Raw genomic sequence first — 22783 nt, 5'->3', positions numbered from 1 at the left:
GTGAAACAAAGCTGCAGAACCCCATGCCTCCAGCTCACCCTTGTCCCTGTCATCTCATCCCCCAGGGCTCCACTTCCTCCTCCTCCTTTTCACCTTTCATCTACAACCCTTTAGGGCTCCCAGAATGGGGATCAGAGGTGGGAAAAGCATAGGACACATTATGCAAAAGTGAGGTGAGCTCCCTTACTTCCACTGGCTACCACCAATTTCCTTATTTCATGTGTATCCACAGTATGTGGGCAGAGGCAAACCATTTCTCACTCAAACTGAGATAACATCTCTGATGCTGGAAATGTTTTATTCAAAGGGTGGATTTACCAAGGAGTCATATTTGAATCAGAAGTTTCACTGGGCAGTTTTGAGTAGTTCTAAGGGAAGGGAGACCTCTGTTGAGGGTAAATTTCTCAGAGGAAAAGGGTCAACCTCTTGGGGAGGCTTTGGGAGCCATCTGTGTGGTCACTCATGGCCTCATTCTGACGTCCAAATTGTCCTGGGACCCTCCACTAGGTTTGGGGCAGCCCCAGATTTGGACCACCCTCCGCTCCCACGCCTAACCTCACACTCTCAGCTGTTTCACTGACGTTGCATCAGAGAGGGTGATGAAATCAGTGTCAGCGGATTTTACCCATGGATGCAACAGGCTGAAGGACTGGCCAGAGTCACTGACACTGTGCACCTTCAACTATTCAGAACTCCTGGAGTTCTTAGCCATGGTGTAGGGGCTGGAATGCCTAAATTGGACGTCTAGTCCTTGCGTACACTGGTGTCCCCATCGAAAAACAAAAACAAAAACAAAAACCTAGTATCCTACACATCCCATGAAACTTTGAGCCTCTAAGGTTGAACAATCAGATGGGTGTTGGCAACAAGTGCCCCCTCCAACAGCCCCCCTACCCTGAACAGTGAGGCCTGAAGTGGGGACGCAGTAACACTTGCATTTGTATGGCTACCCAGTTCTCAAAGTGCCTTCAAGTCCATTCTGTCCCAGTGAAAATAACACTGTTTTCAATGGAGAAAAAAAGCACTCTTATTTTTGGAGGGCATCTAATGGGAACCAAACTTCATTCTAAACTGAGCTTGCCCTCTTATTGGGAAATAAATGAATGCCTCTGTTTTGGTTTTTCTGCAGGCAGAGGGGGAGGTAAGGAAATTAGTTGGAGGGACATATCTTTGAGAGGCAAAAAAAAATGAGGAAAAGGTTAAACAGGAAAGAACTTGAAACTAGGATCATTTAAATATTTGTTACTCTCACCCCACCCCCTTCTACAGCCATTTCAATTCCTGGAGAGCATTACACATATGTCTCATCCCAGGCTTCCAGCCACAGCAACCATGCGAGTCATTTCCCCTGGAACTGAGGCGGCATACCTGGGCTCCCCATGGAGGGGGATGATGCAGGGAGGGGAATCCCACCTGCTGTGAGTCACCTGCTAGTATAAAGGGCGGGTGTTACAATGCAGGGACCTTAAAAAGGGACACAGAGACAAGGAGAGGAAATTAAAGGAAGCAGCTCAGAACTTCAGTGAACAGAGGAAACTAAAACAGAGACGCAGAGAACAGAGAGAATCAGGCTCGCTGTTCAGAGAGCAAGAGGAAGTGGGCAGATTCCACAGGGACTGGTGCAAGGCACAGAGCCGGCTGGATTTGAGAAGCAGGACCGAGATGCTGGGTAGCAGAGCTATGATGCTGCTGCTGCTGCTGCTGCCACCCTGGGCTGCTCGGGGTCGGGCTGTGCCTGAAGGCAGCGGCCCCTCTTGGGCTCGATGTCAGCAGCTCTCACAGAAGCTCTGCACGCTGGCCTGGAGTGCACATCCAGCTATGGGACATGTGGTGAGTGGCAGCCTCTGGGATGAAAGAGAAGCCTCTCCAAGCTCTCCAAGGCTGCAGTGGAAGACTCTGTGGCCTTGGGTGGAAGCTGGAGGATTGAAGGCCATTAGGAAGGAAGAGAGGACAGGGGAATGGGGCTCCTGGGAGAGTCATGGGCCTCAGAGTCCATGTGGGGTTCAAAAGTACTCATTTTATGCTTCTGCTCTGTTCCAGGATCTTCCAAGAGAAGCAGAAGAGGGAGATGATGAGACTACAAATGATGTGCCCCATATTCAGTGTGAGGATGGCTGTGATCCCCAAGGACTCAGGGACAACAGTCAGGTACTAAGATGGGCCTGGGCCACAAGGAAGAAGGGAATGGGGACATATCTGGGTACCATGGTGAATTACTAAAAGTTGTATCTGTCCTTGTCCATTCAGGCTGCTATAACAACATACCATAGACTGAGTAGTTTACAAATAGAAACTTCTCACAGTTCTGGAGGCTGTGAAAAATAAATTTCTCCAGGCCCATGCCCAAGGAGGTCAGGGTACTAGCATGGTTGGGTGAGGGCCCTCTTCCAAGTTCTATCCTCAGAAGGGGCAAAGGAGATCTTCCATGGGTCTCTTTTATAAACTCTAATCCCATTCATGAGGGCTTCACTCCCATCCCTCCCAAAGGCCCCGCCTACTAACGGCACACTGGGAGCTAGGGTCTCAGTGGGAATGTTTGGGGGACATGAACATTCCGCCCATAACTGTGTCTGGGAAAGGCAAAGACCACGATCGGTCTTTGGTGAGTAGAGCAAAAAGAGGGTGTTAGTTTTCTTTTCTTTTTTTTTCTTCTCCAGTTTTTTTTTTAAGATTTTATTTATTTATTTTTAGAGAGGGAAGGGAGGGAGAAAGAGAGAGGGAGAGAAACATCAATGTGCGGTTGCTGGGGGCCATGGCCTGCAACCCAGGCATGTGCCCTGACTGGGAATCGAACCTGCGATGCTTTGGTTTGCAGCCCGCACTCAATCCACTGAGCTACGCCAGCCAGGTATGCCAGCCATGGCTAGGGTGTTAGTTTTCTTTCACTGCTTTTTCCTCCTAGTCCTGCTTGCAAAGGATCCACCAGGGCCTGGTTTTTTACGAGAAGCTGCTGGGTTCAGACATTTTCACAGGGGAGCCTTCTCTACGCCCCGATGGCCCAGTGAGCCAGCTGCATGCCTCCTTACTGGGTCTCAGGCAACTTTTGCAGGTATGAACTAGGGGGTCCTGGAGTATGGCAGCTTGGAATCTGTGACAGACTAGGGGTGGGGGTGAAGGATCTAGAGTCCTCTCTAATTGTGTCTTGTGTCCTTTCAGCCTGAGGGACACCACTGGGAGACCGAGCAGAGTCCAAGCCCCAGTCCCAGCCAACCATGGCAGCGTCTCCTGCTCCGCCCCAAGATCCTTCGCAGCCTCCAAGCCTTTATGGCTGTAGCTGCCCGGGTCTTTGCCCATGGAGCTGTGACTCTGAGCCCCTAAAGCCGACAGCCTAAGGATGACATCCAGACCTTCATGGCTCAGCAAAGCCAAGATGTGAGCCAGCAAATCAATCAGCCCATTAATTCTAATGGGACCTGTGTGTTGAAAAGTTACCAATACTGGCAGACTTATGATGCTGACCTAGTTCTTGCTGAGTATTTATTAGATGGGAAGGGAAAATTTGGGATTATTTATCCTCTTGGCAGCAGTTAAAGGGGGAGGATTATTTATTGTATTTATACTGAATTATGTACTTTTTTCAATAAACTTATTTATGTAGTATCTGAGTCTTATTTCTAGGTTTGGTTGGAAAAAAACAAATGAAAAAATAGAGACAAGGGACTACAATATGCACCCTTCTTCTACTCTGCAGAAGTATGGTAGAGTTTCCCTTTGGCCCCTGGAGTATAGCGTGACTGGGATCTTTTTGGTCTTAATCTCTGTATGGCTAAGCAAGATGGAAAGAGATTGCAAGGGGTTGAGATTAGGAAATGGGGCACCTCTCTTGCTCCCCTACCCAGTGCCTCCTTCCCTGCTTTCTGGGCCAAGAGTGTATTTGGCCAAAGACAAAACCCCGATCACTACAGGACCAAAATCAGAGTTGTTTGAGCAGGAAGCGCATTCCAGGAAGACAAAGAAAAATCCCCAAAACTAATGGGATTCTCCCTCAATGGATTTCTGTGGGCTCTTCAGAAGGGAGTTGATTATAAACTGCCTTAGAGTCCTGGCTAGTGTAGCTCAGTAGATTGAGTGCTGGCCTGTGAACCAAAGTGTCATTGGTTCAATTCCCAGTCAGGGCACATGCCTCGGTTTCAGGCCAGGTCCCCAGTAGGGGGGCGTTTGAGAGGCAACCACACATTGATGTTTCTCTCCTTCTCTTTCTCTTTCCTTTCCCATTTCTAAAATTAAATAAATAAAATCTTAAAAAATAAAATAAAATAAATTGCCTTATAAATAAAGAGTATGGGAAACAGCTAGCGATTGTTTCCCTTCCTTTTTTCCATCTTCACATCAAAAAGAGACACAGGCTTCAGGGTCAGACAGACCCAGGTTTAAAATTTGGCTCTGGCCCCAACCAGCTGAGGACCAATGGGCTAGTTATGTAACAACTCCCCCCGTGTATAGCTCACAGCACCCTTGGAAGACTCTGTGGGTCAGGCAAGGCTGCTCTGAACAGGGAGATAAGAAGAAGAGACATAACAAAAGGGGTACGCTGGGGTGGGTGAAACACAGGCTGTGATTTTCGGACCGTGATCCTGCACGGCCCGCTGACGTTTTCAGGAACATTAGTCTTTGTGAGCAGAGAAGTAAAGAAGTTCAGAGGAAACACTTCTAGGTTGGCACAAAGTTTATTACCCACTTCTGCTCAGACAGGCCTCTTTCTGAACAGTATTGTTCCTCTAACACAGTGATTTGCAACCGGTGTGCCACACGAATTTACAAAACAATGACAACAGCCAACACAACAACAGCCATCTGTCTGGTGTGAATGAATCAAAATTATACCTACGTTTTTGTTTTTGTTAGATCAGAAAAAAAACTGTTTTTTGTGTGCTACAAAATTTCAGTAATTAGTTTATACACGCCATAAGATGAAAAGGTTGAAAATTACTCTAACATACCAGGCAGGAGCATGTACAGGGCCTCGCTTCGCTCACATCTCGAGTTTTACTAGAAGCACACAGTAAAGCAACAGAAGTCCTGGGGCTCTCTGGGAGTGGCCAAGGCCCACCGCGGTCCAGAGCTCCATGATGAACCTTCGAGGTTCTAAGTTCCAGGGACTTCCAGGTCCATGCCCAAGGAACAGAAACCATCTTTTCAGGTAAACAACATATTGTACAAAAGAAAGGGATGATATCTTAATAGAGAAATATACAAGACCCAAGTCTTCTCTTCCTCTGTAAAAATACCGAATTCTATACATACTATAAAAAGCAGTTCCTGAATTTCCAGCAACCGTACCACCCCTGGCTTCCAGGAGTGACTTGCCTCCTAAGCACTGGGAAAGTGGAACCAGGCAGAGTGAGTTACTGTGCAAAGCTTCACAGGCACATGAGGCTGGTGGGATCGTTTTTTCGAGGGGGGAATGGGTGTGGCCAGCTTGGGGGGCAGAGGAGGAGACTGGTAAGAAGAGGAGGTCTACCCCTTACTCCCTTCCTCAGAGGGGGAGCTGCCCATGGTGGCTGAGGCAGAAAGCTCTCAGTCCCTGCAGGAAAAGAGGAAATCTAGGACCTGAGTCGGGAGTGAGGGAAAAAAGAAAGGAAAGGGTTCATCTAGACATGAGGGGAAGATGGAGTCCTGTCCTGTGACAGTTCTCCACCACGGGTCAGTGCTAGTGGGCACCGTACTGGTCTTACCAGCTATTACAATGCTGAAATTCTTCCATATTGGAAAGAAGCAACTCTTCTGAACTCTCCACGCACCTCCACACTGTCCTGGCCTGCTCCTAAAACCACCATACATCCCAGCACAGCAGGCAGCCCCCAGGGTCCTAGTCAGAGCAATGCCCAACATCGGTCCACACTATGCTTGTACCTTTGACCCCAAGTCACAGGGTTCACCCAGGTTAGAAGGGGCACATGCCTGATATCCCATCCTTGGAGAACGACATCATGATGTGGGGGTTGGTGGGGGTAAAAGATGTGGGAAGAACAGAGGAAACACAGTTCCTAGTAGTCAGAAGGAATCAGGGGCCCATCTGTGTAGAAATGGCTCGGGTGGAAGACGTAAGCCTCGTCCGTGGTGTTCTGGCCGGCTAATAGCGGGTCTCCGTTTGGCATGATGTCTTCAATCTTCATACTGTTCCTGAAGACTGGGTAGTCCAGAGGAAGAAGTCAGGCCCTGATCTTAGGCAAGGAATTCCTAACCCAGCAAGGAAAGTGACGGCTGGAAGGGCCTGAGGGGACACTTAGGTGGGGCAGCGGTTGGTGTGAGTTTCCTAATGAAAGGAATTACAAGGAAATAAACCTCCTCTCCAAGGAGGAGCTTAGATCTGGGCCTTTTCTGTAACGGGTAAGGGAGCGGAATTGGGAAAGGGAAGGTACCCCCCTCTTCCCTAGCCCCATCTCATCACTTACTTTCCATTTCCTCAGTGTTCAAGTGTCTCAGGTCATGGGGCAAATCTGGCTCCAGCTCTGGCGCCGGCTGTGAAATAGGCTCCAGAATAGGTTCCAGCCTCAGTTCTGGTCCCAGGTTTGGCTCTTGTACCGCACCTAGTATGGGCTCCAGTGACAGCCCCAGGTCCAGCCCTGCCTCTAGCAGTGGCTCTAACCCCAGGCTTAGTTCTGGCTCTGGCCCTGGTGCCAGTCCTGGAGACAGCTCTAGTGATTCCACTTCTGGCTCCAGATTAGGTTCCAGCGGCTGTTGCAGCTCATCCACCTGCCTGGATATCCCAATACAGACAAAGGGAGAGGGCTCAGTTGTGTAGGCGAAGTGGGGAATGGTAGAGCAAACAGAGGCTACCTCTCCATTGTAAGAAGGTAATACAGAAGAGGGCTTAAGAGTATGAGCCTTGCTCTGCCCTGGCCAGGTAGGTTAGAGCATTGGTTAGAGCATCGGTACTCAGTTGGTTAGGGCATTGTCCTGAAACACCAAGGTGGTCATAGGTTCGATCCCCAGTCAGGGCACATACAAGAATCAGCCAATTGATGCATAAAGAAGTGGAACAACAAATTGATCTCTCTCTCTCTCTGCCCCTCTTCCCTCTCTGTAAAATCAATAAATACAAGTTTAAATAAAAAAAAAATAGCACTGGCTTTGCCAGAGTTTGAATCTTATCATTTACTAGCTGGATGACCTTAGGCAAGTTAATTAACTTCTCTGACCCTCAGATTTATCACCTGTAAAATGGGAACAATACATAATAATGCTCGAGAGGCGGGAGGACGGCTGAAAGCAGGGCACTGGAACCTGACGCAGCCGCGAGCCTTCATCTTGGCCCTTCACTCCGCTAACCCCCAGTTCCCTTAGCTGAACACAGCAGTAACAGTGTCTGTCTCACGGGACCACCGTGAAGACAGTAAATGAGAGAATGAACACACAGCTTTATCCCAGTGCCTGGTACTTTTTTTTTTTTTGGTACTTTTAATAAATGTTCATTAAATGTTCCTACTCATATGAATTCTCATAAAAATTACATTTTTAAAAAGATTTTATTTATTTATTTTTAGAGAGGGAAGGGAGGGAAAAAGAGAGAGAGAGAAACATCAATGTGTGGTTGCTGGGGGTCATGGCCTGCAACCCAGGCATGTGCCCTGACTGGGAATCGAATCTACGATACTTTGGTTCGCAGCCTGCGCTCAATCCACTGAGCTACGCCAGCCAGGGCTCGTAAGGATTACATTTTTAAAAATGTTCTAAAAGTATCTTGCACAATGTCTGGCATCAAGCAGATGCCTGTTAACATCAGTGATTACGACCACTATTATTGGGGAGCTCCTGGGGAGACAACCTAAGGATGGCAGCAGGGAGACAGAGGAGAGAGAGACCAGAAGAGCAGGAAGAAGCCTGGAGAGTATGAGTGAGTAGGAGAGAAGGCCAGGGAGACGGGGAGGGGGCAGGTCCGGTCCCTATGCCAGCCAGAAAGGGTGAAGGGTGGCCGAGGAGTTCCCAACTCACCTGTTAGAGACCACAATGAGCTTGTGTTTCAGGTACTTTTTTCGTTCCTGGAGATTAACTGTGGGGGGATGCACATAAGGGGTGGTGAGGTCAGTGGACTGGACACAGACCGATGGTCGTGACAGTCATATCTCCTTATTAACTAGCAGTGTCCCACAAACAAATCCCTTAACTTCTCTGGTTATTGGTTTTCCTGTGTTTGTAAGGAAGGAGTTGGAATTTTGGATGCCTGCAATTTATCAGTGAAGCATGTTGATGACTCTCACCTTTGTCCTCATAATAGCACCCGAAAGCCTCATCTCGGGGGATGCGGGGGTAGAGGAAGCACAACGGGTTCTCGGGTATGTTCTCCTCAGTGAACAGCTGGTAGTGGTGGATGATTTTGGTCAGCGGGAGTGACTGCAGCACCTCCTTGGTGAAGGGCTTCAAAGAGTAGATGACCACCTTATCTGGACAGTGGACATGGAAGTGAACAGGCTTGAGAGAAGAGGCTGGGCCTGGGAGCTGCCCACCATGCCTGCCCAGCCCCAGAACCGCTGAGGGATTCAGGATAGAGCCGGAGAAGCCAAGGACAAGCAGAGGGCAGAAAGGAGAAGCGGTGGGAACAGCAAGGCAGAGCAGCTGACCATCATCCTGGTGTTCCACCCAGGAGCAGGTGATGCCCCCTTCCAATGTTTCACTGAAGCGCAGCAGGAAGGTGCCAGACACAGTCTTCTTTAGCAGCTTGCGCTCCTGGCTCCGGCTTACAAAGCCCATGATGCGTCTGAAGCAGAGAAAGCAGCTGAGAGACCTGCCTGCCCCTCAATTCCTTGGATGGAGAGAGAGTGCCAGGTTTTGGCCCTGGCTCTGCTCCTTATAAACTGTACCATTGTGGTCAAGTCACTTCGTTTCACGGACGATACCCACCTCCCAGGGTCGGAAGAGGTATGAGGGTTCAGTGAGGCATCACGGATCAAAAGCACCTTATTAAAGGCAAAGTGCTGTGCAAATGGGCAGGCGGTGTGGGGGAAAGAGCACAGGCTCAGAGGCAGGCAAGCCTGGGTTTAAATTGAAACTTGGCCCCTTGGGTAAGTTCCTTAATTTCCTCACTTGAAACAAGGGTGGCAACACCCACCACGTAACACGGTTTAAGGATTATGGGACAGAATTCATGAAAGCACCCAGCAGGCTCTGGAGCACAAAGGTGCTTGACAAATACTGGCTCTGACTATGATTGCAATTGTGAGGGAGTGTGTCCTTGAACCAGTTTTTGCTCCCACTCCCTATTTACCACATGAGGGTGCACAGAGTCCATTCTCAAACCCTGAAAGGGAGCTGGGCCAGGGGAGAGGGAGGCTGTCGATCTTACCCATCTTTCCAAAGATCCTTCAGGTGGTCATGTACCAGGTCTAGAATTTTGTCTAGCCATGTCCAGAATGGTAGCTTTCCAGGGGGGCTCTCTCGCTGAAGGAGGAGGAGGAGGAACGGAAAGGCAGGAAGAGATGTGGAGCTGCCCCTGAAGTGGGGAAGGTGTGACGGGGGCGGGGCAGGAGTCTGGGCTGGGGACTAAGATCTAACTGCCCAGGATGCAGGGCATTACCTTAGTGAAGTCAGCCCAGGACAACAACGCACCCTCCTTCCCAGAGTTCTGTCCTGTGGCAGACAGACAGACAGATAATGAAAAGAGACAAGTTAGGGCTCCTGGGATGGAAAGGACAGAGGGCTGGGGCTGAGAGAAAAGGAGGTCTGTACCAAACAGCTTGCCCTTCAGCATGCTCAGCTGGTCCTGGTCGAGGCCTCGGCCAACGTAGGATGAGAACTGCCAACTGAGAGCAGGGCCCAGCAAGTTCCAGGGAGCCTTGGGGGGACTGGAGAAGAACAGCTGATTCTGCAGGAGTGGGGGGAGGACAGCATGGCTCAGAGCAGCACCCTCACAACAGCCTGCCACACCCCTCCTAACCAACCATCCTTTGCCTGTTGGCCCTGCCTCCTACCTGGGGGTTTGAGCTGAGCAGATTGAACCAGAGAACTGAGGCCCAAGCAATTGAGAGCTGGTTCGTGTTTGAGGTAATCACCACAGGGAGGGTGTCCGTCTGGGGAGAAGACAGGAATAACAGAGGTAGCTGTGATGATTTTAGATGCAGACACTTGGTAGGGGGAAGGGGTAATATTCCCCCCTGAGAGGTTTCTGTTTAACCCCGCCTTATGCCTTCTCCCAAACCTGTTTCATCTCTCCCTGCCCTCCATCTTCACTCACTTGCAGTTCCTGCTTCAGACCCTGGTAGGTATATTTGACCGTGAAGCTGATAATGTGCAGTTCCTCTGTCACACCCAGCAGGCTCTGGGACAGCCAAAGACACAGCGATCAGAGGGTCCTTTGGCACGTTCCTCCTACTCCCCAACCCCGTCCGGGCCTCACCTTATTGCTGCCTTTTCCTGAACCTCCTGAACGTTGCTCTGTCAGAGTCTGTGAAGAGAAGGAAAGAGAGAGGATGCCAGAGGAAGGACCTCAGTGTCCCTGGGACCCCTGTTTTGCCCTCAAGACTTCCCAAGGCCTGGGAACTTGCCCCAGCCTGTTCCACTAACCTGGAAACTTAAGCCAGCAGCCCTTCTTACCAGGTAACGGAAGTCCCAAATTAAACCCTGACTCTGCCCTTTCTCGGGGGTCAAAGTTTTCCGGTTTGAGGTCAGAATGTTGAACTTCCGGAAGCTGTTCCAGGAGGAAGAAGAGGTACGAGGGACAGGAACAGAGTTATTCTAAAATTCAGCAGGAAAGCAACAGAAGTTCCACTTCATTTCAGAAGTCCCCACCTCCCTCTGCTTATATGCCACCCAGTCAGCCTCCTCCTCGTTCGTGCCCCTGTTGTGGCGGCCACACGTGACCGTGCGGGTCATGCAGTGCATACACGCTCACAGCGTTCTTCTCAGGTACCTACCCTTGTGACTGAGGAGGATTCCTGAAAAGAAATGCAAAACAGAAAAATGAATGAATGAATGTAAGTAAATATATAAACATTGGGAAGGAAAACAGTGTAGAAATGAGGAATTTGGCTCTGGGATGAGACAGACCTCAGTTCAAACCCAAACCTGCAGCTCACTAGCTATGTGGACTTCCACAAGAGACGCCGTCTCTCTCACCTTGATCTCTGATTTGAATGGTGCATCGATAGTATCTAACTCACGGAGTTCCTAGATGATTAAATGAGTATTTGACCAGGTGCATGTCACATACTAAGTGCCCCTAAAAGGGATGAGTTGTTATTTCTATGAGGTGGATGTCTCCCCTGCCCTATCAGCCCATGTCCTGGCCACTCCATGGTCCTGCCCTTCACCGGCCCAACTCACCTGTCAATAAAGACTTCTGCAGTCAGTGACTCACTGCCTTCCTGGAGTCTTACCAGCAGCCTGGGGAGAAGAGAGGTAGATGAGAGAAGTGGTCAACCTCAATTCCCTGGATAGACCAGATGTTCAGAAAAGATAAGGGAAGAGATGAGAAGAGGTAGGCTGATTGAGGGGGAGAAAGAAAAGAAACCGCCAAGAGCAGAAAGATCTGTAAAGCTAGGAAGCAAACAGTGCAAGGTCTGGAAAAAAGAATCAGGAGTAAATTCTGAAATGCTAACCTTGTTCGGACAGTGAACTTGCTCCCAGTCCTGAGGATGAGGGGTCGATGGGGAGTCTGAGGCATACAGGGCTGAGTTTCTACCACAAAGGCCCTGGGAAGAGAGACGTGGAGAGAAGATACAGCTCAGCATCTGTAAGAACGGCTCCCCTTGTTCCTTCCCTCTGCTCTCCCTAGCAGCCCCTCCTTGGCCTCTAAACCTGTGGAGCAGACGCTGCAGCAGTTCCATAACCTGGGCCTCCTGCATGTCCACTCCTTTGGTCAGAGGGTCATTGTCATAGGTAACCAAAAGACTCAATTCCTTTAGCTCCTTCAGCAGCTGCCGCAGATGAAATAAGACCTTTGCTCCTTCGGTGAACCTGAGTGACAGAATCCAAGGAAAGAGGATCCATGGGTTTCCTGGAGCCCCCAAACAGGCTCTAAGAGATCCCCTTTAACAATGTGGAGATTTAGAAACTGATTGGGACAAAAAAAGGACATGATTCATAATCCAAGAAATGAAAATCAAAGCTACTTTCACATTAAAACTGGTAACGGTTAACATAATAAAGCTAACTTTCATATGATGCTTGACATGTACTATTTATTCTAAGTGCTTTACACATGTTAAAGCATTTAATTCTTGCAAAAACCCTATGAAGTAGGCACTAGTATTTTTCCTATTTCACAGATGATAAAACTGAGACACCGAGAAGTTAAGCGACTGCTCAAGGTCATAGGGCTGGGAAGGAATGAAGCTGGGTGTCAGCCCAGGCAGTCTGGCTGCACGACGCAGACTTTTGCCTCCTACACTTTCTGTCTAAAGAAAGTATAAAAAGAAAAGTAATAATAGGCAATATGACAGGAAAACAATCCTATACCACATATAAGCACATAAATTGGGATAGCAGCTGGAAACTATTTTTTAAAAGCCTCAAAAAATGTGCTTACATTTTACAGCATTCCATTCCTGAAATATATCCTAAGAAAATAATCAGACACATAGACAAAGACAAATGTACCTGGAAGGGAATAGTTTTGTCATTTGTAGTAGAAAAATTAGAAACGACTGGTAATAGGTATATAAATTATGGCATAGTCACATCATGAAATACTATGCAACCATTAAAAATAATGATACAGGCTCAAATATTTAACATGGAAAGACATCCAAAAATATTAAATTAAAAAAATTGTAAGATAGTACAGATACATGATTTTTAAAAAGATTTTATTTATTTAGTTTTGGAGACATGGGGAGGGAGGGAGAAGAGGGAGAGTAACATCGACATGAGAAAGAAGAGCCGACTGGCTGCCTTCGCCCGTGCCCTGACCATGCACCAAACCCACGGCGGGGGCATGTGCCCCCACCAGCAACTGAACCAGCAACCTTTTGCTTTGCGGTCAACCTCAGCCAACTGAACCACACTAGTCAGGGCTAGATATGATATGATTCAATTTATGTTTAAAATAGATGTTATTTTGGTATATATGTACAGGAAAAATCTGGAAAAAGTATGTAAAAGCATGAACAGAGGGTACCTACTTCTGTGTGATTAGATTATACAGATGGGTGATTATTACTTTCTTTTTTGTGTTGTCTGAAATTTTTTCAATTGGTATACATTATATTTATAATGAGAAAAAGCAATAAAGCTCTTTTTATTAAGAACAATGAAAAAAGGTGAGGCGTGCTTTCCCTCCTGTGAGCACGCCCACACCCTCGCCTTACCAGTCCTCTTACCCCCTAAACTCTAAGAGACCCCGCAAGACCTGCAATGAGGGGAGCAATGGGCAGCAGAAGCTCGTCCCGTGCTAACCCCCTGACCCTGCCTTCAAGGCCCTGTTTTCTTTGACTCTACAGTGAACTGACAACAGCCCTGCCTGGGCCCACTTTTTTCCTGTAAGGTTTCCAGAGAGCCAAAGCAGCCCTGCCTGGGCTCTCTCCTGGTGCTTCTTCTATCCTAAGCCCTTCCTTGTTTCACTGTCCCCAGCTGTAATAAATATACTCTCAAAGAAAATAAAACAAAACACAATAAAACAAAAAATCAACACAATAACACCATCATCACCAGCAAGGAAAGGTACAGACTAGAACCCAGAAATACCACTTTTGGCAACTTATGTTACAGAGATAATTAGGAATGTAAATAAAGATGTAGCTATGAGATTATTTAAATAATTAAAATACTGTTCATGTATGTGAAGCCCTATATACCTGTTTTTACTTTACCTGTATATTTTTAAGCTTAAATTATAATGAATTTCCTCATGAGAAAATACTTAAAACAGTATTTTTCAAGTATGTTGAAGGACACATTCCTTCATATATATTCCTCCAATATATTAAAGAAAAACTTTAATATATTTTACTGATTATGCTATTACAGTTGTCCCATTTCCCACCTTTACTCCCCTCCACATTGTACACCCTCTCTCACCCACTTCCCCCCCTTTAGTTCATGTCATATTTATAAGTTCTTCAGCTTCTACATTTCTCATACTATTCTTACCCTCCCCATGTCTATTTCCTACCTACCATCTATGCTACTTATTCTCTGTACCTTTTCCCCCTCTCTCCTCCTCCCACTCCCCTGTTGCTAACCCTCCATGTGATCTCCATTTCTGTGGTTCTGTTCCTGTTCTACTTGTTTGCTTAGTTTCTTTTGGTTTTGCTTTAAGTGTGGTTGTTAATAATTGTGAGTTTGCTGTCATTTTACTATACACGTTTTTTTTAATCTTCTTTTTCTTAGATACATCCCTTTAATATTTCATAAAATAAGGGCTTGGTAATGATGAACTCCTTTAACTTGACCTTATCTGGGAAGCACTTTATCTGCCCTTCCATTCTAAATGAAAGCTTTGCTGGATAGAGTAATCTGGGATATAGGTCCTTGTCTTTCATGACTTGGAATACTTCTTTCCAGCCCCTTCTTGCCTGTAAGATCTCTTTTGAGAAATCAGCTGATAGTCTGATGGGAACTCCTTTGTAGGTTACTGTCCCCTTATCTCTTGCTTCTAGGATTCTCTCCTTCATTTTTACCTTGGCTAATGTAATGATGATGTGCCTTGGTGTGTTTCTTCTTGGGTCCAATTTCTTTGGGACTCTCTGAGCTTCCTGGACTTCCTGGAAGTCTATTTCCTTTGCCAGAATGGGGAAGTTCTCCTTTATTATTTGTTCAAATACATTTTCAACCTGTTGCTCTACCTCTTCCCCTTCTGGTACCCCTATAATTCAGATGTTGGAACATTTAAAGATGTCCTGGAGGTTCCTATGCTTCTCCTTGTTTTTTTGAATTCTTATTTCTCCATTCTTTCCTGTTTGGTTGTTTCTTTCTTCCTTCTGGTCCACTCTATTGTTTTGAGTCCCAGTTTCCTTCCCATCACTGTTGGTTCCCTGTGCATTTTTCTTCATTTCTTTTATGGTAACCTGCATTTCTTCATCTAATTTGCGCCCAAAATCAACCAGTTCTGTGAGCTTCCCGATCACTAGTGTTTTGAATTGTTCATCTGATAGGTTAGCTATCTATTGGTCGCTCAAAAGGATGAGTTCTGGGGCACTGATTTGTGCTTCTGTTTGAGACTTCTCTCTCTCTCTCTCTCTCTCTCTCTCTCTCTCTTTTTTTTTTTTGGACTGGTTGCTCCTGTTACGGTGAGGTGTGGAGCCTTAGGTGTTCACCAGGGCTGGGCACCCCAGTAGCTAGACTGTGACATTATATGTGAGGGCAGGATCGAGAGGGAACAATGGTGGTAGCTCCGTTCTCCATGGGACCTCAGTCCCTTCTCTGGGATCCTGGGTTGCGCACTCTGCCCTGCTCTACAATCACTGCCTCACTGGGTCTGCCAGCTGCTGCTCAAGTACTTAGGGTCCACCTGCTACGATCTTGTGCACCCCAGATGCCTTACGCGCTCCCAGTTGCCTTATGCGCCCTGTTCTCCGCCCCTCCTACTCGTCTGGATACATGGGTCCATTTCAACTTCTTGGCTGTCCGACTTCCATTCAGATAAATTTTCAGTCAGTTCTGGGTGTTATTCTGCCTCTAAATTGTTGTTGTTCCAATCTTGGTTGTGCGTGGAGGTATGGTGCGTCCACCTATGCCTCCATCTTGCCGGAAGTCCTCCTCCTTTTTTCTTACATCACAATAAAATTAATATAAAGTGACTTCTGGCCAAGATGGAGGCATAGGTAGACACACTGTGCCTCCTCACACAACCAAGATAGGGACAACAATTTAGAAACAGAATAACAACAAAAACTGACAGAAAATTGAACTGTGTGAAAGTCGGACAACCAAGGAGGTAAAATAGACATGTTCATCCAGACTGGTAAGAGGGGCAGAGTTGGGCAGCCAGGTGGAGAAGGGGGACCTGTGTAAGGCATCCCGGGCACGTAGGACCACAGCAGGTGGACTCTGGGTGCACAAGCAGCAGCTGGCAGACCCCGGCCAAGGGGTGGCAACAAGCAGACCCAGCAAGGCAGAGATTGTGAAGCAAGGCACTACGCCCAAGGCAGCTGGCTGATCATGTGGTCCCAGGGTCCCAGCGCCAGGAAATAGAGCCTCAAGGCACTGATTGAAAACACCTGTGGGGGTTGAGACACAGGGAGAGACTCCCAGCCTCACAGGAGAGGTCATTGGAAAGACCCACAGGGTGCACAAGCCCACCCACATGGGAATTAGCACCAGAAAGGCCCAGTTTGCCTGGTGGAAACAGCGGAAGGGACTGAAGTCCCATGGAGAACAGAGCAAGTGCCATTGTTCCCTCTTGGACCCTGCCCCCACATACAGCGACATGACACAGGGACTAGGGTGCCCCCGCCCTGGTGAACACCTAAGGCTCCGCCCCTCATACGTAACAAGTGTGACAAAAAAAAAAGGCTCAAACAGAAGAACAAATGAAAGCCTCAGAACCAATACTTTAAGTGACTGAGAGATAGCTAATCTATCAGATGCACAGTTCAAAACACTGGTAATGAGGATGCTCACAGAATTCGTTGACTTTGGTAGCAAATTAGATGAAAAAATGAAGGCTACAGAAAGTGAAATGAAGAAAAATGCACAGGAAACCAATAGTGATGGAAAGAAAGCTGGGTCTCACATCAATGGAGTGGACCAGAAGGAAGAAAACAACATACAATCAGAAAAGAATGAAGAAATAAGAATTCAAAAAAATGAGGAGAGGTTTAGGAACCTCCAGGACATCTTTAAACGTTCCAACATCCGAATTACAGGGGTATCAGAAGAAGAGGAGGAAGAGCAACAAGTGGAAAAGTTATTTGAACAAATAATAAAGGAGAACTTCCCCAATCTGGCAAAAGAAATAGACTTCCAGGAAGTCCAGAAAGCTCAGAGAGTCCCAAAGAAGTTGGACCCAAGAAGAAACACACCAAGGCACATCATCATTACATTAGCCAAGGTAAAAATGAAGGAGAGAATCCTAGAAGCAGCAAGAGATAAGGAGACAGTAACCTACAAAGGAGTTCCCATCAGACTATCAGCTGATTTCTCAAAAGAGACCTTTCAGGCAAGGGGCTGGAAAGAAGTATTCCAAGTCATGAAAGGCAAGGACCTACATCCAAGATTGCTCTATTCAGCATAGCTTTAATTTAGAATGGAAGGGCAAATAAAGTGCTCCCCAGATAAGGTCAAGTTAAAGGAGTTCATCATTACCAAGCCCTTATTTTATGAAATGTTAAAGGGATGTATCTAAGAAAAAGAAGATAAGAAAAAGAAGATAAAAAACATGTATTGTAAAATGACAGCAAACTCACAATTATGAACCACACCTAAAACAAAAACAAAATAAGCAAACAAGTAGAACAGGAACAGAACCACAGAAATGGAGATCACATGGAGGGTTAGCAACAGGAGATTGGGAGGAGGAAAGAGGGGGAAAAGGTACAGAGAATAAGTAGCATAGATGGTAGGGAGAAAATAGACGGGGGGAAGGCAAGAATAGTATGGGAAATGTAGAAGCTAAAGAACTTATGACCCATGGACATGAACTAAAGCGGGGGATGTGGGTGGGAGAGGGTGTGCAGGATGGAGGGGAATAAAGGGGGGCGGTAATGGGACAAGTATAATAGCACAATCAATAAAATATATTTTAAAAACAAAAACAAACAAAATTAATATAAAGTAGAAAGTTTACTGGAAAAATAGCAAGAAATTAAAAACAACCAAAATAATGTCCCAAAATAAAGAGTCCATCAGTTACACTGTTACCTCCATAGAAGGAACTGATGCAACCTCTGCAAGTAACATAGGTTAATAAACTATTAAATGAAAACAAGGCAAAGAAGCACACATGTCTCAAACCAGTATGAACAGTGTGATTCAATTTTTGTTTAATAATGTTACAGCAGATATATTTGGGTAGGAAAGCAGTGAGCAAAATTTTTTTTTGCATTATACTCACTGCACACAAAAAAGTAGAAGATATATTTCTCAAGTAACTAAAAAGGAAAGGCTCTGGCCCTAGCCGGGCAGCTCAGTTGGTTATAGTATTGTGCAGGTTCCATCCCCAGTCAGGGCACATCCACGAAGCCACCAGTGAATGCATAAACAAGTAGAACAAATCGATGTTCCTTTTCTCTCTCTCTCTCAAAAAAAATCAATCAATAAATAAGGAAGGAAGGAAGGAAGGAAGGAAGGAAGGAAGGAAGGAAGGAAGGGGAAGGGCCCTGGGCTTCCTGGGTAGTGAGAATGAAGATCAGAGTGCAGTTGTAGTCAGATGAGGAAGCTGGGATCATTCTGGGGAGCAGAGATTCAGGAGAGCAATACCTCTTGCCATACAACAGGGTATTACAGCTTACAAATCACAGGGCGGTGGCTAGGACAAGGGCTGGGTGAGCATGAAGGCAGAAAGATGCCTCTTACCACTTCTCTAGCTGGAGAAGTTGTAACCCTCCATTTGTGGGAGCTCCAATGCAGGCTTTCTGTTGCTGGGCTTTCCACTCCTCCAGCTCAGGCAGCAGTAGCTCAATTAGGGTAGTTAATCGGCCTAGCAGTGCTCTGGAGTCATCTAGCACCTCCTAAGAAAGACATAAGTAAGTGCTGAGCATCTCTTACCACCTCCTTCCACCATTCAACTGGGGATAAAGGGACAAAGAAGCCAAGGCTAAAAGGCCAGGGCTCCTAGGTCCTACATTTCCTCCAGCTCTCTGCTGCCCACTCCCTCTGTCCTTTGCCTCCCACCTTTCTCTTTTTGTCCAGTTCATTGAGAGTTTCCTGCAGAAGCTGCTGCTGCTTGGTATGATGGGGGTCCAAAGAAGCTGTCCTCACTGGATGCAGGAGCAGGAAGTGAGACAAATGCTCAGGCCTAGGGTTCCTTCCCCTTACCTTCCTCAGTCAGAGTCAGGAAGGGGGAATTCAGGAAGGGGGAATTCTGATGGGAGAAGAAGGGAACCAAAGCAAAGCACAGGCACCTCTGTGCCCTCAGGTGAATTCTGAATTGTCCTGCTTGAAAGAGGAGCCCGCTCTATCTGCTAAGGCAGTTTCCCATGCATCTCCTTTAACATTCACCAGCTGTCCCTCAGCCATACCTCCAGCCCAACCTCCACAACTACCCTGGCACTTCTAGCTTTGCATGGTAGCAGGACGGCAGCCAGTGGGGTGCAGCCAAAGGTGTTTACTGTTTACTGGGGCCTCTCTTCCACCCTTGGCCTTCCAGCTAGCACCTGTCTTTCTCCCCCACCCTTCAATGTGCTTCCTACCTGGGGCTTGGGTCTTATATCGGAAGCAGAAGACATCTTGCTGGTCTTTCAGTTGGCTGAGGGATTTTACCAGCTTCTGTAGCAGGGACGAGACCCAGATAAGGCTGCTTCTGTGGCAGGAGGCAGGCCGAGTCCTGCCCACCCTAGCTCCTGCCACAGCTACCAACCTCCATCATAGCCCTTAATTCCAGGACCCGGGATTCAATCTCATGCTGTTGGCTCTCTACAGGTGCTTGGAGGTCTGGCTCCTCTTGCTCCTGAAATAAAGAGGCTCTGAGCACATTCAACTCTACCATTTCATTCCTCAAAGCCAGGCCTGAAATTATATAATAGGCTATTGGGGAATCTTATTCAGAGACAAATTTTCTGAGTTCTTTCCATGGTCCCTCTCTACCCCAGGAGCTTTCAATATCACCAGCAAATTGTTCTCACCACTTGAGCCCTCTGGGCCTGAATCAGAATTCTTTTTTCCTCCAGAAGGAGATTAAAGATCATCTCAGCCAACTGGCTAGGACCCCCAGGAAAGGCCTGCAGGAGGCAAAGAGTATTGATAGAACTCAATTGCTTTCAATGAACCTTCCTACCAGCGAAGCAGTGCTTCCCCCTCCTTCAGCGTCCCGAGCCCTTCTCCCTTTCACCACTGGTCCCCAAACCCTAGCCTCTTCCAAACAATGGCCTTCTCTCTACCAGTGACTCCCCAAGTCCAGGCTTTGTTCCCCTTTCCCCAGATCCATGCCTGCCGCTTTGCATCTCCAGGTCCTGTTCCATACCCCAAACCATACTTCTCTAACAGCTCCTATTCCTACCTTGTTATCCCCAGCTTCTCCAAGTACCTGAATGTCCCGACAAAATTTTCGCAAGTTATGCTGTAGCAACAAGCGCTCAGGGTCCTGGCTGCAGCGGGCACACTCATAGTTTAGTTGGTCCGAGAAGTGGAGGAATAGCATGTTAGCCTGGTAACTGTTGCGCAATGCAGCTTCTTCCCTGGGGGCCAGAAATGACAAAGATTAGTGATGTCTCTGCAGGATTGCTACTGGCTTGAGGCCTTCTAACCCCTTCCTGCCCTTGGTGTCTCCAGGATCCTGGGGGCTCAGAAGAAAGAAACCATTTTCCTTATCTTCCACCTCCCAGCTTCCTGAGGACCTCACCAGTTCTGGTCTTCAATCCAGACAGCTAAGTACTGTCGAATGTCCATCGGCAGGAGGCTATTTGTGTAGAGCTGGTGCAGCTGATCCTGAAATGGGCTGTCGAGATTCTGCAGCATCTCCCATTGCGCCATTTGGGATCTGAGTTTGGATTCAAGTTCCCAAATGTAAATTTTGCTGAACTAAACCATCCACAGTCTCATGATACTTTATTATTACAAATTGAAAATTTGTAATTATACAGGTAAGAATAAAAAGGGGTATCTAGTTGACCCCACTTCCAATCTTCATCCCCTTCCCTCCTCTCCAGAAATCCGTATTATTAATTTGGTACATATTCTTTCAGGGAGTACTAATAAAGAGCTCCAATATGTGGGCCTTTTGTGTTAATAGTAATTTTCAAACACACACCAAAGTAGAGTGAATAGTAGAAGGATCATCCATGTATCCATCCTTCATCTTCAACAAACACTGATGATATTTCTACCATTTTTATTTTATCTATCTTACCCAATAAATTTATTTTAAATTTTTACATGCATGCATTTGTTTACACTGGAGTGTTTAGAGGTGGTGTGGGTCCTAAGTATCTATTTCAATTCAGCATGACTCCTCCTGGTCCCAAAGCTTTATCGGGAATTGGACCCTCCTTGGAGATGAGGCACGCTCGGTACACTGCTCTCCATGCAGGAAGGCAGAGCTCCAGCTCCGTTCCACATGTTTAAATGCTGTGCAAGGGGTCACTCAATCCCTAAGGTGATGTCACCTCTTATGGCTTCTGTTGATCTCTGGTTCTTCATGTGGATTATCAACTTTGTCAGAGACCCAGAAATTTCATTCAAAATCAAAACTGGTTTCTGTCTGTCATCAAGTAGACTGAGCAGAGAATCCTTCTCCCTAGCTTGCTCCACCTACTGCCATTCGTCTGTTTAGGAAATTAAAACTTATTCTTATTGCAGCCTGAGCCTAACAGAAAAGAACAAACATGTACATCAGTGGTCTAAAAATGTCACATGATTTTATTACAAATCAAAGAAAAAGACTGGCCTGGAAGAATTTTTCTCCCCATCCAGAATGAATAGTTATGAGCTCCCTTTCTACCTCTAGGAATTAGGGACAGAGGAAGGAAAGGATTGGGCAGGGTTTCTTATTTTTCATTTTAATCCTTTTAGTAATGTTTGAGTTTTTAAACTATGTACACCTATATTGCTTTTTAAAAAACAAAGAAGCCCTAGTTCTCAAGGAACTAGTTGTTGATATTAATAGAGTAAAGCAGAATGAGAAACAAAAGAGGAAAAACAGCAAACAAACAAAACAAAACAAAAATAAGAAATAAAAGCAAAGGGTAAGGCAGCAAGTAAATCCTAAGGTTTAAATATGAAAACAAACAAACCTGTTTTGTTTTTTTTTCCAAATGGATTGCAAACACTTGAGGTTAAGGGCTGTGACACTTATGTACTTCTCCAATTATTTCTCTCTCTTTTAGGTATATACTGTGTTCAATAAGCTTTTCTGAAATGAACTTCTTTTGTATGTGATCTTAGGCCAATAATTTCACCTTTCTGTATCTTATCATTTTTAACATATCAAATAAGTATGATAAATAGTACTTACCCTTAAACACTGACCTTTTTGGGGGGGGTGTGGGGCGGGGGTGAAGATCAAAAATAATCCAGACCAGGTTAAAAGCGTTGGCTAAAACTAAACCAATGCCACAATGCCACAATGTCAAGTTTCAGGTCTCGGAGGCTGTAGACGAATTTTGGGAAGGGGGCATTAGGTTTGGGGAGCTAGACCGGACAAGAAAGTGTTGATCAGGATGCAGCTACGCGACAGCTCCTATTTTAATGTGGGGACAGAGGCTGACCCCTTCAGGACACAGCCTCTGGAACCTGCCGCATTTCCCAGAAGGAAATCGCACATCCCCTCCCAATCCCGCGTTTTCTCAGGGTCCGTACCTGGTTAGGGTCTCAGTCCTCGTTCCCTTCAGGCCTTCCGTTTTCCAGAGGGAGCTAGGTCACAAGAGCCTCACTCCCCTACCTGTTTCGTCCAGTTTCTTGGACCCGTCCCCCTGGTAGCAGGTTTGAGTGGGAAGCTGAACCTTAGAGCTCACCGTTCCCAGCCCCGCACCCCAACATTGGCCAAGCCCTTCCCCAGGATGAGTTCTTTGGCACTGCCACAGCCCCTCCCACTCCGTGGGGCGGGACAAGCGGAGCGGAAACCACACCTCCAGCTCCAGCGATTGGTGAGAAACCTCAAGTAAGCACCACCCCAAGTCTGCGGAGGGAGGAGTCCAATAAATGTAATATCGCAGAACTGAAACTGCTGATTTCCGAGAACTCGCTTAGTCGCTACGGAACCGATATTAGCTCGGACCGTGAAACGCTTAGGACTCCATTTGAAGAGGTGAGA

The 22783-nt window shown here is 46.7% G+C and overlaps 2 protein-coding genes across 3 annotated transcripts; one reads left to right on the top strand and one right to left on the bottom strand.

Annotated features, from left to right (window-relative positions):
* Nucleotides 1–1662: 1662 nt before the first annotated feature.
* IL23A (interleukin 23 subunit alpha) lies at nt 1663–3318 on the top strand. The gene is made up of 4 exons (XM_045830101.1): nt 1663–1830; nt 2041–2148; nt 2903–3049; nt 3157–3318. Exons 1-4 carry the CDS (start codon nt 1663–1665, stop codon nt 3316–3318), a joined length of 585 nt encoding a protein of 194 aa, XP_045686057.1.
* A 1333-nt stretch (nt 3319–4651) lies between these two features.
* On the bottom strand, nt 4652–22557 carry STAT2 (signal transducer and activator of transcription 2). Of its 2 annotated transcripts, none has more exons than XM_045829661.1 (25): nt 22330–22557; nt 21986–22120; nt 20375–20512; nt 20060–20210; nt 19659–19754; nt 19394–19483; nt 19227–19302; nt 18709–18794; nt 18391–18545; nt 11734–11892; nt 11535–11627; nt 11260–11319; nt 10851–10871; nt 10531–10624; nt 10334–10381; nt 10172–10255; nt 9909–10007; nt 9667–9802; nt 9515–9567; nt 9284–9378; nt 8562–8698; nt 8202–8384; nt 7936–7993; nt 6396–6700; nt 4652–6130 (listed from the first exon to the last, which is right to left on the bottom strand). In XM_045829661.1, exons 3-25 carry the CDS (start codon nt 20503–20505, stop codon nt 5988–5990), a joined length of 2553 nt encoding a protein of 850 aa, XP_045685617.1. In that variant the 5' UTR covers nt 20506–20512; nt 21986–22120; nt 22330–22557; the 3' UTR covers nt 4652–5987. The 2 variants fall into 2 exon arrangements, with proteins under 2 accessions (XP_045685617.1, XP_045685619.1); XM_045829663.1 differs by having other exon boundaries at nt 22000–22120.
* Between the last annotated feature and the right edge of the window lie 226 nt (nt 22558–22783).

Source organism: Phyllostomus hastatus, unplaced genomic scaffold, assembly GCF_019186645.2.
Source record: "Phyllostomus hastatus isolate PE091 unplaced genomic scaffold, TTU_PhHast_1.1 phas_scaffold_93, whole genome shotgun sequence".
NCBI lineage: Eukaryota > Metazoa > Chordata > Mammalia > Chiroptera > Phyllostomidae > Phyllostomus > Phyllostomus hastatus.
Note: the sequence above shows the minus strand (reverse complement) of the source record. Positions and strands in the feature narration are given on the sequence as shown.

Excerpts from the sequence above, each read along its gene's own strand:
- IL23A (XM_045830101.1), top strand. The coding sequence starts at position 1,663 with ATGCTGGGTAGCAGAGCTATGATGCTGCTGCTGCTGCTGCTGCCACCC. Across the intron at positions 2,149-2,902 it reads GACTCAGGGACAACAGTCAG|TCCTGCTTGCAAAGGATCCA; the intron begins GTACTAAGATGG and ends TTTTCCTCCTAG. Across the intron at positions 3,050-3,156 it reads GTCTCAGGCAACTTTTGCAG|CCTGAGGGACACCACTGGGA; the intron begins GTATGAACTAGG and ends GTGTCCTTTCAG.
- STAT2 (XM_045829661.1), bottom strand. The coding sequence starts at position 20,505 with ATGGCGCAATGGGAGATGCTGCAGAATCTCGACAGCCCATTTCAGGAT. Across the intron at positions 18,795-19,226 it reads ATATAAGACCCAAGCCCCAG|TGAGGACAGCTTCTTTGGAC; the intron begins GTAGGAAGCACA and ends TCCTGCATCCAG. Across the intron at positions 8,699-9,283 it reads AAGGATCTTTGGAAAGATGG|ACGCATCATGGGCTTTGTAA; the intron begins GTAAGATCGACA and ends TCTCTGCTTCAG.